Below are 16568 nucleotides of genomic sequence, written 5' to 3'. Positions count from 1 at the left end.
GTTTTCATGAGGGTATATGTTGAAGCTTGAGAAATTCAGCACAAGTGTTTTGTTTTTATATACAAAAATGTTTAATGATGTTTATATGTTTGAATATTATACAGCATTACTGATATATATATTACATGTAACAATGCAACAAATAACCTTTTTTGGCTAATACATGAAGCATATTGTTCATAGTAACGAAGCACTGCCGTGATTTAACATCTTTGTTAATCTTCCAAGTTAAAGTCCCAATTTAAATTTAAATACATATATACAATACATTTTCTCACTATTGTTTTAATTGGCCGATTTAATTGATTCAACTGAATCACATATATACCATCTCCACTTACATATAGTGATGGTAGCAGTTCCAGTTGAGATGGAATAGTAAGGCTTTACCTTGGAATGACTTGCAATTCTTTAATATGCATCTTTATGTCAGTTAAGAGTCATGTCAAATAAATTAAGCAGAGTTTATCCAGATGTTTTCCTGTACTCATTTGTCATTGAATATATATACAGTCCCAAACATATAACAGTAAACAACACATAAAACGTTTCACTTGCTGTATTGTAACTGCAAGCATTATGTAAAAAAATAAATGTGAAAGATTTTTGAAGAGGAAGTAGATCCTGTGAACTGCCAGCAGTCAATTGATCATTCTGTAAAAACGGTTTCCTGTGTGTGAACACAGGAATTTTGCAACATTGCACTACTTGCAGTTTGTTTGGAATTCAAATGTCAGTTCTGTACTGTTTACAAACTTTATATGTACAGTCATTGCTGAGATTCAAGAGTTTCTCAGTCACTCAAAGTAATAAGGTACGAAACCAGTGCCATTAATACAGGGACCAAGACCAGTACACACACCCACACCACAATGGAGACGATACTCCACTTCCTTGCCCGCTTTGAAAACTTGTCCCTCTTCGTACTCTGTGCTTCTTCACATTCAGCCTGTTGTGTAGCAAGGAGAGCAAGTTTTGAGTTTGAGCTTTACATTGTAATAATGAACTGATATTGTTGAATGGGAAGCATTAGTTGACATGTCAGTGAAAACTTGAGACAAAGCAATTCAAGTACCTTGATTGTATATATCAGTGCCACTATTCCAAAGCATGTGATACCACAGATGATGCTCGTAATAGCCAGTTTCCTGTTCTTGCAAGAAGAGATGAGTTCTTGGCAGGAAGTTGGAATTTGGATGCAGGTGTCTGTACCTTTTGGGGATGCAGGTTTTGGTCCTTCATTGGGTTCTCTCAGTGAATCCTTTTCACATGCCTCTGTGTCTGGTTTATCTGAAAGAGACATTTCTGCAAAAGCAGAAGAAAATGGGCTTAAAAAACCATTTTCAGTTTGTATTACTATTATTGGCTCCCGGTTGCTGCCTGCACAAAACACTGATGTTTGCCTACAAGGCAACCAACCAAAGGCATGGCATCTTCACGGCATGATCCAAGTCTATCTGCTCACTTAGATCAGATTACACAGGAATGCTGTATACATCTTCCCTAAAACAGCCTGGACAATGCTGCACATGTCCTAGGGCTCCATTTTCGTCACCGTTAAACCCCTTATCCCTAAACTTCTTTGACTTTTTTTTACTATTTTGCAAAACATTTTTGAATAGTTAAAATGGCCAGTCTACAAGCTCACAATGTGTCAATGTAGATTGTCTAGTTGAACTATTCAAAAATGTTTTTCAAAATAGTAAAAAAAAGGCAAAGACGTTTAGGGATAAGGGGTTTAGCGGTGACGAAAATGGAGCCCTTAGACTATATTCCTCCTGGCTCCCAAACTGTGTTGTTAGACAACTTTTATCGTGCTGTATTCCAGGCAGCCTATGGTAACTGTCACACCTGAGATGAGAGGTGGATAGTAGAAGTACAGACAGTGTGGGGCACCCGCTGGCCTAATGGTCCAGGCACATGCCACATCTTTAAAAAAAAAAGTTTTGGCTACCGTATTTGTGGTTTAGACTCACTATGCCCCCATTTTCAAATAATTGGTCCTCTCTAATGCTCATTATAATATAGTAAAATTTTTCTGTACTCAGCCCTAGTAAAAGAGTATGTGTCTCAGAGGAGGGCTGTGGACAGTTCAAAACCTGCCTACCAGTGACATCATGAATGGGGAATCCAAGCTAATAGAAACAGATATTCTCTCAGGTTTTCCCTGTGACACATTTGTATTTTAAGGGGAAATATTTACGTAGTGTAATATGACATAAATGTAAAGTGCAGAGATAGAAATGCCATTAAATGGGGGTCCGTAGCCTATTGGATATCAAACTGGGGGGTCCTTGAAATTAAAATGGTTGATAATCACTGCTAGAGCCGTAAAACATCTTGTATGGGGGTCCCTGACATCTTTTCACATGAGGGTCCGCGGGATAATTAGTGTCAATTTGGGGGTCCTTGGCATGAAAAAGTTTGAGAACCACTGGCCTAAAATGTTTGAGAACCTCTGCCATGGGGTGTAAGTGCTGTTATTAAAATGCTTACTTTAAGAATACTAAAATAGCTAAAATACAACAATTCATGGTAATAAGTTAATAAAGCATAATTCATAATAATTTCATGATGTATAATAAATATGTGGTTCATAATTGATTTCATATGAGGTTAAAATGATGTGATGATAACTTTCTGAGGCAGAACCAAGTTCCCTGTATGTCAGTAGCAACACTGGACCATGATTGATTGACTGATTGATGCATGATTGCCTGGCATTGCACACAGGTGGTACAAACTTTGTGTAACTCACTCAGACTAGTCTAGTCTGCATGAAGGAAGCAGCATACACAGTGTGTTACGAACTGTTTAAAGTTATTAGAAAGACGTCTGAAGTCAAAGACAGACGGTCAAAAGGACATTCTAAAGACTAAGAAACTCAAGATTCAAGAACCTTTTCCACGACAAGCGGCCAACGAGGTATTCTATATATTTAGATTAGTATTTGTTGTGTTGATGGACACGTTCACCTGCGCATCGCGCATTTCCTTGTAGGCTATGTTTCATTTGGTCAATATTATGTACTGCGATGCACTTTGTTGATTGTTTTATGTGTTTATTATTTTTATGTGAACATACAGTTCTCACGGCATGGAACAGCTGGGGTGAGAAGAACGCCCAATAAATGCCCGTTTATAAAGAACCGACCTGTGTCGACTCGTCAATGTTGTGAGAAGAGCTTGTTTATAGCCTACAATACATTTTGAGAACATTGTGGGCTGATTTTAAAATTATTAATCACAGTAGCAGTATTAAAAAGTGATTTTCAGTAATCGTCGTTTGTTCAGTATTAAGGAATCTCCCTGTATCTCCAGCTCTTCAGTAAACAGAAACGGTATTTTGAGGTTTGGATACCCTCATACACTCATACAGCATAGTTACAGGATAAACAAGTGAAATTGGAAGTGATGATGCAAAGAAAGGAGCAGGCACAATTTGAACTGAGAAACTACTATACTATAAAATGAACATTACTGAACATTATTTTTCTTTCTTTTCAGGGGAGGCCCCTGTTACTGATCACACTATTTTTCATTTTTTTTTTAACCAAAAGATATCACTTTCCCTACCTTTAACAAACCATCAAACAAAACCGCTATGGTTTTGAGGATTAATAACCAACAGTGCAAAGGTGTGGCCACAGTATTGTCATTTGGATGTCGCCAGTGCTTCGTTAAGGTACTGAACCTGACACAGTTAACAAATAGCTTTCTTAATAACTAGTTGGTATTTCCACTATGAAACAGAAAGCAGGTTTAGGGTGGTATAACAGGGTAGGTCTGATATTCTGATCCCTGTCTGTCTCTCCAACTCTTAACAAACCGAAAAAAACATTTTCATGTCAGGATACCAATTGACAACTAATACAAGAGGGTACAAGATAAACAAGTGAAATTGAAAGTGATGACACACAGAAGTGAGCAGACACAATTGGAACTGTATAATAATATAAAATGTAACCTGCTAAATGCAGGGTACTCTCTCCTGATTGGAGTTAGAGACGGTGAGACCTGAAGTCTATCCTTAGGCTACTTACAGAAAGTATGGACTTGATCCAGATACCAAGGAAAACCTCTCCGGTCTCACTCCTTATGTCAACTGAATTTTAGACTTGTATGGTATGTGACTGGAACAGCTGCGATAAGATAGTTTTGTCTTTCTGTGTTTTATCTTCAGGTCTCCTGGGCAAGGTGTCGATTAATGATCACATCACAGCTCTGTGCCTCTCTCTTTGGATTGTGAAGCATTTCCCACAATGCTGGTTATCCCAATTACAAACTGATCACTGTAGTAGATTCCAAAAGATCGTTTTCATCAACGTTTTCATTTGAGTTGAATTCCCTGCTAGAGCTGTGCTGAAAGACCGACCTAAACGTGGGAGTGAAACTCACTGTGTGAAACCTCCACGCCCATTATTCATTCTCTAGTATCTCTACTACTCCCTCCTTTCCTCATACACACACACGCGCACACACACACACACACACACACACACACACACACACACACACACACACACACACACACACACACACACACACACACACACACACACACACACACACACACCTTTCTTTTGTCATCTCAACTAGTCTTCATCCACCCCTCCTCCACAAGTTGGTTTTCCCATCATCTCTGGTGAACATGTAGCAAAGAGTTTTGCTAGCTTCATTCTTTCCTTCCATGTGTAACATTCCAAAGGACCTGGGATAGCTGTGTCAAAACATGCCTTGCCTGAGGGTAAAACTGCCAGACACCAAACCTGTCTTCTTGTGTTCCTCCAACTTCCTTGACATGTGGCCAAAAAAAATGCTCTGTGTATTTATTAATCATTTACCTTGTGCTTTAATCAGAACACAAAAAGTAAGCCTACTCTTCCAGAAGGTCAAAAGGCCTCTTGTTCACAAGTTAATGTGCAAAGTTCTGCTAACCCACTGCTCTCTGATCAGGAGATAAGAAACGTTTACTTATTTGCGGTTCAGTGCTTTGAAACTACCCAACTACATTTTTTCAAAACTGACGTCACTCATTGTACACAGTGACTTTTTTTAAACTAAGCAAACTTGGATATGCATTTCAGTGAAATCTAGTTTGATCTTGCATTTTATCTGATCCTACTGTAAGGCTGCCAAGTGCCACCCCTCCTTGATTTCCAACAACATATCCTTGGGGACTCCTGATTGTAATTTGTCCTTGATTTTGAATAAAACTTCCAAAATTCACCGGAATCAAAATATGTCTTTAGGTCTTTAATTCCTTCAGTCATCAAATCAATTACTGTAGGCCTACTTTTAGCTTTTTAATGGATGCAGTTTCAATCCCCGGAGGAACCGGATCCAACATTGTGTAACCTTATCTAGTGTTGCAAATTGTAGGCTAAGGGAACCTGTCAGGTGCAACATGGGAAAAATGGAAGTCCTGCACTGTTCACTTACAGCATGTAACAGCAGTAGTTTATTAGGCTATAACGTTATCACCTCTGTAATTAATTAATTAGTCAGACAGCTATACAGTAGGAGGGGCACGGTAAAGCTGAGGGGCCCACATATTGGAGAATTAACATAATACATTTGAGTTTCGCTGCCCAGGGCCCAATATAACAAGGTCCGTAGTTAGTTAGTTAGTTTCATTTATTGTCCACGTGTGGAAATTCGTCTTCGGTCTCAAACAGTAAAAAACAAACGGTTACAACAACAGCAACACAATTATTTTCTCATGGCAAAAAGTGCAGGACAACAGTGGCAGTAGCCCCATATGTGCCCTCTCCCTACGCTCATTCTGTAGCTCCGAGATGAGGTCACACACTGGGCCCCTCCCACCGCGTTTCAGAAACGGCGCAAGTTTCCGAAAACATGGTCTCCTATCCTTACCACACCATTAATCCAAAACGTGTAGGGCCGATCCAGGTTTACACTAATTCAAATTTAGGACCGGCCCAGAAAATCCAACTAGAGATTTGAACTGAGCCTTTACGTCCCGTCTTTTGTCAGTCGCTCCATGTTTATCAAGGAAGTTGAAAAGCTTTAGCGCCTCCCCGGCGCCTCCCCTGGTCGAAAATGTCCAACTGACTTCAGTTCACTCGACATGCACGCGCACACGCACACTTCCTTGATAAACATGGAAGCGACTGACAATATACGGGACGTAAAGGCTCAGTTCCAATCTCTAGTTGGATTTTCTGGGCCGGTCCTAAATTTGAATTAGTGTAAACCTGGATCGGCCCTACACGTGTTGGATTAATGGTGTGGTAAGGATAGGAGACCATGTTTTCGGAAACTTGCGCCGTTTCTGAAACGCGGTGGGAGGGGCCCAGTGTGTGACCTCATCTCGGAGCTACAGAATGAGCGTAGGGAGAGGGCACATATGGGGCTACAGTGGCAGATACATTGGAAACGAAAACTAATCTAGCGAGACATGGTATCATTTAGTGCCTTAATGGCATTTGGTATGAAAGAATTTTTAAAAATGTTACGGTTAGCTCTTGGCACTTTGTACGGTCTACCAGAGGTAAGTAGTTGGAACTCGCTGCAGAGTGGATGAGAGGGGTCGTTTGCTATCTTGATAGCTTTTTTACGAAGTACCTCCTTGTAGATACAGCCTAATTGTTGCTGTCTCTTCCCAATTATTTTTGAGGCTAGATTTACTATTCGCTGCAGCTTGCTTCTTCCTTTGACATTTAGATTGCCAAACCACATTGCCATGTTAAAAGTCAAGATTCCCTCTATCAGGTTTTTATACACTGTTTCCATGATATGCTTGCTCACTCTAAAGGAGTTGAGCTTGCGTAGTAGGTGGAGGCGTTGGTTACAAGTTTTAAAAATCTGGTCAGTATTTTCACTGAAATTGAGTAATCTATCCATACAGTCGATACAGAATTACAGACTAGCTCTGGTCAACGTGATGAACAAAGGTATGATTTACATACAGACCACATATATCACATCTGATTGAGGTGTGTTACTATTATTTACTACTCCCCAACAGACAGGAATGATATCATGGTAGATAAACAACACAATTTTTAATTATGCCACAGTCACACTACATGCTACTTTTTTTTAACATCAACTTGTAAATGGCATGTTGCTTCTTGACGAGCTCCCTCTGGCGAATCCGTGTGACTGCCTTCTCCAACGTCAACTCGGGGTCCATCTGCAATTCTTCAGAGACTCTATTGTCTGCAATTCCAACGACCAGTCTGTCCCTTATCATTTCATTGCGCAGTGCTCCATACTCACAGTGCTCTACTAAGCGATGCAAAGCAGCTATGAAACTGTCCGCCGTCTCCCCTACTTCTTGATATCTTATGTTGAATTGATAACGTTCAAAAATTACATTCCTTCTAACCATGAAATGTCCAGCAGACCCTAGGAAATATCCATCCAGCCTTGTTTTCAAGGTGTGGTAGTCACTCGCCTCCTGGTCTGTCAAATTCAGTGACGTTAGAACGTCCTCAGCATCGTATCCCATCGTGTAAATAAGTGCATTCAATTGGATTTCCCCCACTTCCAATGCGAGCCCCGATGCAGTCCTGAATAGTTCGAAACGGTTAATCCAATTCGGCCACTCTTCGGGCTTTGTAAAGTCAAACATAGGCGGCTGGGCAACCTCTAATAACCGCTCCTCCATGTTAGCGGACACAAGAGTGCTACGTCAGCTTGTTAGCAGTTTCCAGACCGTGCAGCAGTAACTAGTAAACAATCCGACGAACGAGTCAGTCAGTGATCCGACTTCTCCTATCGTGATACAGATCACTTAAATTCTAACAACAATATGTCATGGATGATCGGACGCAGACGCCTACTTCTTAGCTTGGTCGCCTTGGTGGCATATTTGTTTACATGATCGAATCACATGGCAATCCGGAGTTTTATGGCGGATCGCAACCAACATAAAGGTGCATACCGCCACCTACTGTACAAGAGTATGTAACATGTCAATTTCCTATTGCTATTTATATCCTACTACTCAGGTTTGTAGTATATCAAAATGTAAACAGTGCCTTCCTCACCATAGCTACACCCTTTCCCTCTGTTCCAAGGATCCCTGACAAATCCCATTCCCGTCCTGCATCATTTACTTTGTCCTTCAGTTGTGCTCTTTCCTAGTCTATATATCTATCACAGTTCATTAAAACATGCTCAACATTCTCTGTTTCCCCACAACTTCCACATTTATTGCTTTCTGCCTTACCCATGGTAAAAAGGGTGCTGTTTAACCCTGTGTGGCCCACCCTTAGCCTTGTAATGAATTTTTCTTCACTTCTATTCTTTTCATTATACTCCTTAGTGGTTACTGTTTTTTGTACCTTGTAATACCCTCGTCCTTTCGGGTCTTCGTCCCACCTTCTCTGCCAGATTTCCATCCCTTTCTTTTTGACCATTGCTTTCCCTTCACCCTTTCCTAATAGCACTCGTAGTGCTACCTCCTGCTGGGTTGCCCTTTTGGCAAGCTTGTCCGCCCTCTCGTTCCCTGCCAGCCCCTTATGTGCTTGCACCCAACAAAACTGGATATCCAGGCCACCTCTGTGTAGTCCTAGTAAGTACTGGTTAATCTCAATGACTAGGTCCTCTCTCACTGACTTTTCAGACTGTAGGCTCTTCAGCACTGCTAGTGAGTCTGTGCACACCACCACCCACTCTGGTCTAACCACCTCCACCCATTGTAAGTTATCCAGTGATGATTGCCACCGCCTCTGCTGTGTACTGTACACTGATAACTGATAAGTGGTCTGGGGCCTATTTCACGAAACTTGGATTAGAGATTAAGCCGGGCTTTAACACATATCCTGGCTTAATATATCCTGGATCAGTGCTTAACCGGTTTCATGAAAGCTGGTTGATCTTGCCAGATTAATTTAACCAGTTAACCTGGATATGTTGAGGCTTGATTCGGTTTCATGAAAGTGATGCTACATTAGTTACCATGGAAACTAATGCTTTGGATTTAGCCTGCTCCGGACCAGGCTAACAGCCAGGTTTAACCTAATCCTGATGTCTTTACTGTTCATTAAGCAGTCAAACTGATCACAAACCAATGATGTTTTCCAGATGTATTAAATTATTATGGGTTTATGTTGCCTTATTTGTATCGGTCTGCATTAAAGGACTAATTTAAGCACTATATAAAATCAAATAACCAAAATATATAGGCTGCACAACATCATGACAGCTTGTGAGCTTGTAGATCAGATGCTTTTGGTGAATGTTCCCCATGAATAGGTTTGCTGTCGTGCAAGTGCAGTGCACGGTTAAGAAGAATTATTATATTATATTATTATTATTATTATTATTTGTAAAAGTGAAAACCACTAAATATTACCATTACTCATTGTTTTACAACATATTACCATTGTAACGTTTCACCCACTACTAGTCCTACATACTTACACCTAGAAACCCCATTCAAACCCATTTAGGTTCATCCTACGGTGGACGTGTGCCTGAAAAGGAATCTTTGAAATGTTTCATAGTTTTAGAAATATAGTGCTTTCAAATTTGAGACATTTATAGGCAGATAGTGGCACTTCAAAAAATCACTTTCACCTAGAAACTACATTCACACTTTGTAAAATTCAGCTTACTGTGGAGACACATGCTGGAACTTTTTACTTTGAAATGTTTTGTAGTTTCTGAGTTATTTAACTTAAACGCCCAATGCATTCTCAATGGCAATAGCACAAACGTTGGCATGCTCCCATGACCCCCACAGTCTGGCCCCTGTCTGGACAACAACCCCCTTCCCCAAAGGTAGCTCCCTCAGAGGAGGGAGTTATGGCCAAATATCACAATGCGACAATATCATTATGCTTACAATATTAAGAATTCTGTTTTAAGTTAATAGTAGTGGTAAAATGTAAACTATATTTTTGGGGTAGTTAATCATTCAGTCTATCCACTATTGAGATATATGTTCTCTCTTTAATTACAGCAGCAGTATTTATTTTAGAAGCTTAAGTCCTTGTATCAGTAAGTCTTGAATAGATTTGTAAAGATAATGAGATATAGGCCTACAGAAGGGGGCTGTAATGCAACTATTAAGGATGCAAACTGCCTTAATACCCCATGAAGAAGAAGGATCAGTAAATCTGTGTTCTACAGAATGGGTCTAGAGACAAAAAGCCAGACTGTCTATTAAGCCAGGCTTGCTGATCCCGGCTCGCCAAATCCACCAATTCTGAGCCTCGCTTGGCTTTAGTGGAACGGAATAAACCAGGCTGTAAAGATCAGGATTTAAAAAGCCTGGTTTTGGCCTAAATCCTGGATTAGTTAATCCAAGTTTCGTGAAACAAGCCCCTGGTAGGCATCCGGATCCGGTATCTCTACATTTATAAAAACAACTCCACCCACTCCCCCAGTAGGTGGTGGCATAAGACTGTAAAAAAAACAACAACACCACAACTCTGACTGAATAGTAGTGAAATGGATACTGCTGTTCAAAAAACATCTTTACCGACTTACCAAGTTCTCACATTACAGCATGGAGCATCGTTTTGTTGTTTGTTGTTTGTAATTGTAGTTAATGCTTAAAACCAGACTGTTTACCACATTTAGCGACATACACGCACAAACAAACACACGCACACACACACACTCGCACGCACGCACACACACACACACACACACACACACACACACACACACACACGCACTGACGCTCACACACACACACACACACACACACACACACACACACACACACACACACACACACACACACACACACACACACACACACACACACACACACACACACACACGAAACAATTAGGCTTACCCTGTAACAAAATCAAACGCGCCCAGCAGGCTCCACCTTAAACCGTTTGTTTCACCAATGAAAACCTCCACAATTTGAAGGCGGATCAATCTATATCTATAAGGCGGAAGCGACACGTAAGCGTCGACATCAGTCTGATAAATATACCTAACATATCATACTTTAGTCATATTTTAGGAAATTATATGTCGCGCCCCCACAAAGACGCATTCCTTCAACAGTCCGTTGAAACTAGAAAGTAAAAAAGAGAAATGGAAAGGGAAAAAACAGTTATTCTGGCAACTGAAAGATATGGCTCTGATCAACCATGGAACTATGTCGTTAAGGATGGAACGATGGAGAGAAAAAGAGAGGGAAGTGATGGCGAATCCAGAACGTATTCCATTATTGGCGTGTTCAAAGTGAGAGTTGTATAACCCGAATAACCGTATCAAGGAGAAAATCAAATTATGCCCCATTTGCCCAGGCACCCTTTCTATTCCCTTTCGCACCCCAATTAACCTGTTGTCTCACTTCAGAGTGTCTTCTTGCCACAAGGATATCCCGAGAGTGTCAGTGGCGATTACCTGCAATATCAGTTTTGGGATACTGTCCAGGTATGACACTACAAGATTACATACCATTCATCTGCCAACAATAATGATTACATTACCATCAGATCAACAACACACCGGCTATTGTTCTTTAACAGGCCTTCTCCAGTTCCCTGTCGGGGACTCTCGCCACTCAAGCCTCTTTGAAGGGAGTTGGTGTTGGAAACCAAGAGGCAACAGTAGCTGCTGCAACAATTACCTGGTTGCTGAGGGGTGGGAGCCCTTTTAGGAATGTACACCTGTAATGTCAAATAATGTTAATAGTCAGATTAGATTAATCTGAAATATTTTCTTCAATAGATGGTACTGGGATGTTGGGAAGAATCCTCTTTGCCTGGCGAAAAGGGTGGGCTATTATTTATACTTTTCTGATTTAAAAACCAATTAACCACAGATTACACAGTTTGAAGATAAAACACAGAACTAATTTCCATTTTGGTCCTCACTCACACACACAAACAATACAAAACGTGGTATGACACAGTTAAAATAAATTAAACCAATTATCGTAACAAAGACATCACAATTGAAATAGACTAAAATAAACTGATAACTAAATAACTGATAACAAATAAAAAAATACTACCTATGATAAAATACACTGGAACAGCCAATATTTTGATAAATGTTTAAATTACTATTGTATAATTGTATTACTAATATTTATTTACTATTAAGATAGGGACTACTCAGTTGTCCAACATTGACAACTGACTAACGAGGCTACCAAATTCAGTGTATTCTTTTAAATTGCTTCTTAAATCAAACTTTTTAGACTTTTTTCTTGTATGTTTTTGTATTCTTATCATTTTTATTTTCTTCTATTATGTTTCTCTGACAATTTTGCGTAGTTTGAAACCGTGTAAAGTCCTTTATAACTCTGTTTTAAAAAGTGTTTTACACAGTTGATTCTTATTACAAGCAATATATAATGTCTGTTATTGTTTTAGGACTAAATTGGACTCAGAAGCAAAGAAATGGAGGTATGCATGATATTTGGACATATAATTTGAGGATTGTTGAGTGAATGTCCCAAGATTTGTGGAAAACTTTTCTCTGTATTTCGTTTACCAGGCTTTTTGCAGATGTGCTCAATGATATTGCCATGCTTATGGAAATTTTGGCTCCACATTTCCCTGCGTTCTTCACTTTGATTGTGTGCACTGCAGGCATATTCAAGGTAATTACCTCAATAATTATTCAAATAGCGTTATATTTGGCATTAATGGGTTGTGGCTGGTACTAGTACCCAGTTTGGCCCACAGGTCAGGAGCCAACTGTATCCTCTGTTTCTGTAGCGTGAGGCAGCTTGATGTACAAGTACACCCCCTGGACACTAGTATCACTGGGATTTACCCCCAATCCATCCCTTGATGCTGAGTCCCAAGCAGGGAGCCATTGGGCAGGCGGGAAACCCGGACATCCCAGTCTCAGGGCGGACATTCTTAACCACAAGGCCACTGAGCTGGTATATCCTCAGAGAAGACAATTATAATCAATTTCAATATAAGTTTGTGTCCTATATTATCCTATATTAGTGGGGTTAGAGGCAGCTGGCTTTGTGCATTTAAGTCCTATAACTGTAAACTGACTCCGCCAGATGGTGGCAGTACCATAACTGATGAGTTAGGGCAGATTCACACTGAATCCGATTGAATCGAACTGATTGATTTAAACTGTTCCCGAATACGATTTCCTGGTCCCCACTGGCCATGATTCACATTGGTACAGATGGCTTTCACATTGCAGCAATCCGTATCTGAGCACACTTCAATCGGTCCCGAGATATCTCCTCATGTGGTCCCAAAAGAGTTTTCAATCTGCCTGTTAGAGCGACCGGATGCCTATTTGCAGAGGAGGCATGCCCTAGTCGCAGCCATAGCTGAGGTGTCAAGTTAAGCGCAGCTCATGCACCTCAGCATTGATCGGCTACACCTGGATTACAGGACACCGCTCCATGGATTTGTCTATAGTCATGTGATCAACGCTGATCTTTCAGATTTTTCATTTCACGATTAGCATCTAAAGTTTGCAGGAGTGGCTTGTTTTGAACAAAATGCCTCAAATAAATATATTGTCCAAACACTTCCGAGCATTGCTGGCAAACAATAACCTAACTGACTTGACGGATTTTGCTTCTAGGAGCACTTTTTGAACTTTATACTTAAACTTAAACATCTCTATAACGTAATGCCTGAAACCAACTATTTTAACATAAAGTCAAAGTCAAAGTCGTACGATTTGTCACACACGTTACCGCAGTGAAATTTGTTCTCCACATTTGACCCATCTCTTGGAGCGGTGAGCCGCAGCCAAGGAGCAGTGAGCTGCAGCCTCGCTCGGGAATCATTTGATTAGTAGATTAGTAGATTTTTTTTTTTTTTTTAAGATTTTTTTTTGCGGCTTACGCCTTTATTGATTTTTTAAGGGATAGAAAGTAGGCTGACAGGAAACGGGAGAGAGATGGGGGGATGACATGCGGTAAAGGCCGTGTCGGGTCCGGGAGTCGAACCCGCGGCACACCGCGACTGGATCACCAGTCCGGTGCCCAGACCGTTACGCTACGGCCTGGGCCAGATTAGTAGATTTGACCAACCCTTTAATCCAACCCTTGATGCTGAGTGACAAGCAGGGAGGCATTGGGTCCCATTTTTACAGTCTTTGGTATGACCCGGCCGGGGATCGAACCCCCGACCTCCCAGTTACAGGGCGGACACTCTAACCACATAATTTATTGACTTGGCCTTGGTGGTTGGCGCAGTCTACAATGAGTATCATACTCAGGATGTTCAGGAGCCAGTACCTAATTTATATTATGCAAAGTTTTCGTACCGGCAATCTGAACTCACTGTTGTGTTATGTCTCATTCACAGTCCATTGTTGGAGTTGCAGGTGGGGCGACCAGAGCTGCCTTGACGGTTCATCAAGCTCGTAGAGACAACATGGCTGACGTCTCTGCCAAAGATGGTAGCCAGGTAATCCAGCCTGTGACTGATACTGTCATTTCCATAAGGATTTACCATGGGACATTATTTATGAATGATGGTAACAATGAACGACATAAATCTGTCGCACATGTTATAGAACATTACTAGTGATCAATGCTCGGTAACAAGTACCTGCTAATGTAATAATAGTACACCATTACCTTAGTAAGCTTAATAACAAGTGTGTGTGTGTGTGTGTGTGTGTGCAAACAAATTCATATATAATATATATATAATTAATACCGGTAAGATAATGAATTGCCACTTCTGAATCATTGAATAGTGTCTTATTCAAGCTTTTATATTTTATTTTCCACATAGGAGACTTTGGTGAATCTGGCTGGACTGCTAGTCAGTCTGGTCCTTATTCCCCAGGTCACTGACAATCCATTGTGAGTACTAGCATTATGTACTGCATAGATTGCAAACTTTGAAAAACAATGCTACTCCTCTTTTTGAAAACACGCCATTTTTCTCATGCACCAAACTAAGTACAAATTAACGTTAGTTTTATGGTAATTTGAGGGATGCTTCATCCATGTATAATCCGCTTCCCGTCCTTGTCTGTTTCTGCTCCTCAGATTGACTCTTGTCCTCTTCTTCCTCTTCACCATACTTCACCTGTTTGCTAATTACAAAGCAGTCCGATCTGTAGTCATGGAAACCTTCAATGAAGCCCGACTTTCAATTGTGCTGCAGCACTACCTACGAGATGAAAAGATCTTCAGTCCTCCTGAAGCTAATCAGAGAGAACCAGTATTTTTGGGTATCTATAGAATATTGAATTCCCCAATATTATTTTCCTTCCCCAATATTATTTTCCTTTCTATGTATTTTAGTGGCAATATGTCACGGTTATAATTCATAATTTGAATAAAGTGAACTTGTATACCTCTTATTTTCATTAAAGAGTTCGGGAAAATGGTACCAATCAAACTTGGAGTGAGGCTAGAGGAATTTGTACAAAGGTAATTAATGTGATATTAAAGTGATATTTGCATATTTTCTATTGAACAGTTGATTTGATTTGAAATGTTTATTTTGAATAAGGCAATTTAAAAACATACAAAACAATGAGAGAGAAGAAACATGACTTTTGCTCACAGTTACAGTTGCAGTTTAATCATTGAATCTGTTGTTTTAGCCCAGAGGAACTCCAGTTGGCTTTGAAGAACAACAACAACATGCCATATCTCTTGGGGGTTAAAAATGGTATGCATCACCCTCTTGACCTAAATAGTAAACATGTTTCTGTTGTCCTAATGCCATAGTAAATATCTCAAAATTACCTTTTATTATACTTTCCTACACCTAGACTGTGTGTATGTTTGCTTGGGGCCAGAAACATCTGTGCATGATGAGATGAGGGCAATGTGCCAAGCTATTTGTCTCAGCAATGCTTTGAATCCTGGAACACCTGGGAAACCTTTAATGGAAAAGAAACAAAGTGAGCATTCTCCTCTATATATTAATACAAGTATTAATTTCATAGGTTATGCATTTCATAGTCACTAAATGTTTTTGTTTTAAAAGGTCATTGGGAAATGGTGTATGATAGTCACAAGCTTATCGACCAAATTTTCATTACATTTCTCAAAGGTAAGCAAGCTCGGAATATTGAGGTTATTGTCAAATTCATTTTGGTATTATACTTATAGATTTTTGTTGTTGTTGCTGTCAACCTTTAGGTGTAGAGGCTGCTGGGTGGCAGATAAACCGAACTCTACTGGACTGGGATGAGTGGCGCGTGGAGTGGAAAGTGAAAATGAACTGAGAAGTGTCAATCAACTCTACTGGACCAATTATACTGTTATACTGTACAATTTAAATATGTGCAATGACCAGGGAAATGACCAAATGTCACCAATTTGAATGATGCTGTTAGCGATTTAATTTTGTGTATGAGTTAATCATAATAAATTATTACACTTTGTATTATTACACTTTATTTCTACCTTAGTTGAGCACTGTTGAATTGTGCTCTTATTTTTATTTATTTTTTACAATATAATTGTAGACATATTTCCATTGTGAACACAGAATTTATTTCGGTGTTCCGTATGTGATATAAATAAAACATGTTAGAATTTTTGCACATTGAATCCAACTCAGCATTGCCTTGATTATGTCGCAGGGGGCAGTATTGTAATAATGAGTATGCGCATGTATAAAGTGAATGGCAGATCGAGTGTCAAAGTGACAAAGT

The 16568-nt window shown here is 40.0% G+C and overlaps 1 protein-coding gene and 1 long non-coding RNA gene across 2 annotated transcripts; one reads left to right on the top strand and one right to left on the bottom strand.

The window, feature by feature from the left end:
• Window positions 1-612: 612 nt before the first annotated feature.
• On the bottom strand, window positions 613-4384 carry LOC310869769. Its single transcript, XR_014570182.1, has 3 exons — window positions 4043-4384; window positions 1076-1305; window positions 613-949 (listed from the first exon to the last, which is right to left on the bottom strand). It is a non-coding gene; the product is annotated as an uncharacterized lncRNA (long non-coding RNA).
• A 6502-nt stretch (window positions 4385-10886) lies between these two features.
• Window positions 10887-16450, top strand: rusf1 (RUS family member 1). The gene is made up of 14 exons (XM_083779949.1): window positions 10887-11183; window positions 11301-11378; window positions 11474-11588; window positions 11676-11721; window positions 12326-12358; window positions 12450-12555; window positions 14249-14350; window positions 14684-14754; window positions 14944-15128; window positions 15273-15330; window positions 15507-15574; window positions 15678-15809; window positions 15896-15961; window positions 16051-16450. Exons 1-14 carry the CDS (start codon window positions 11034-11036, stop codon window positions 16134-16136), a joined length of 1296 nt encoding a protein of 431 aa, XP_083636075.1. The 5' UTR covers window positions 10887-11033; the 3' UTR covers window positions 16137-16450.
• The last annotated feature ends 118 nt before the right edge of the window (window positions 16451-16568 follow it).

The sequence above is a fragment of the Protomyctophum parallelum genome (assembly GCF_964188405.1).
Source record: "Protomyctophum parallelum genome assembly, chromosome: 13".
Lineage (NCBI taxonomy): Eukaryota > Metazoa > Chordata > Actinopteri > Myctophiformes > Myctophidae > Protomyctophum > Protomyctophum parallelum.
The sequence above is the reverse complement of the archived record's forward strand: the minus strand, read 5'-3'. Positions and strand labels throughout refer to the sequence as shown.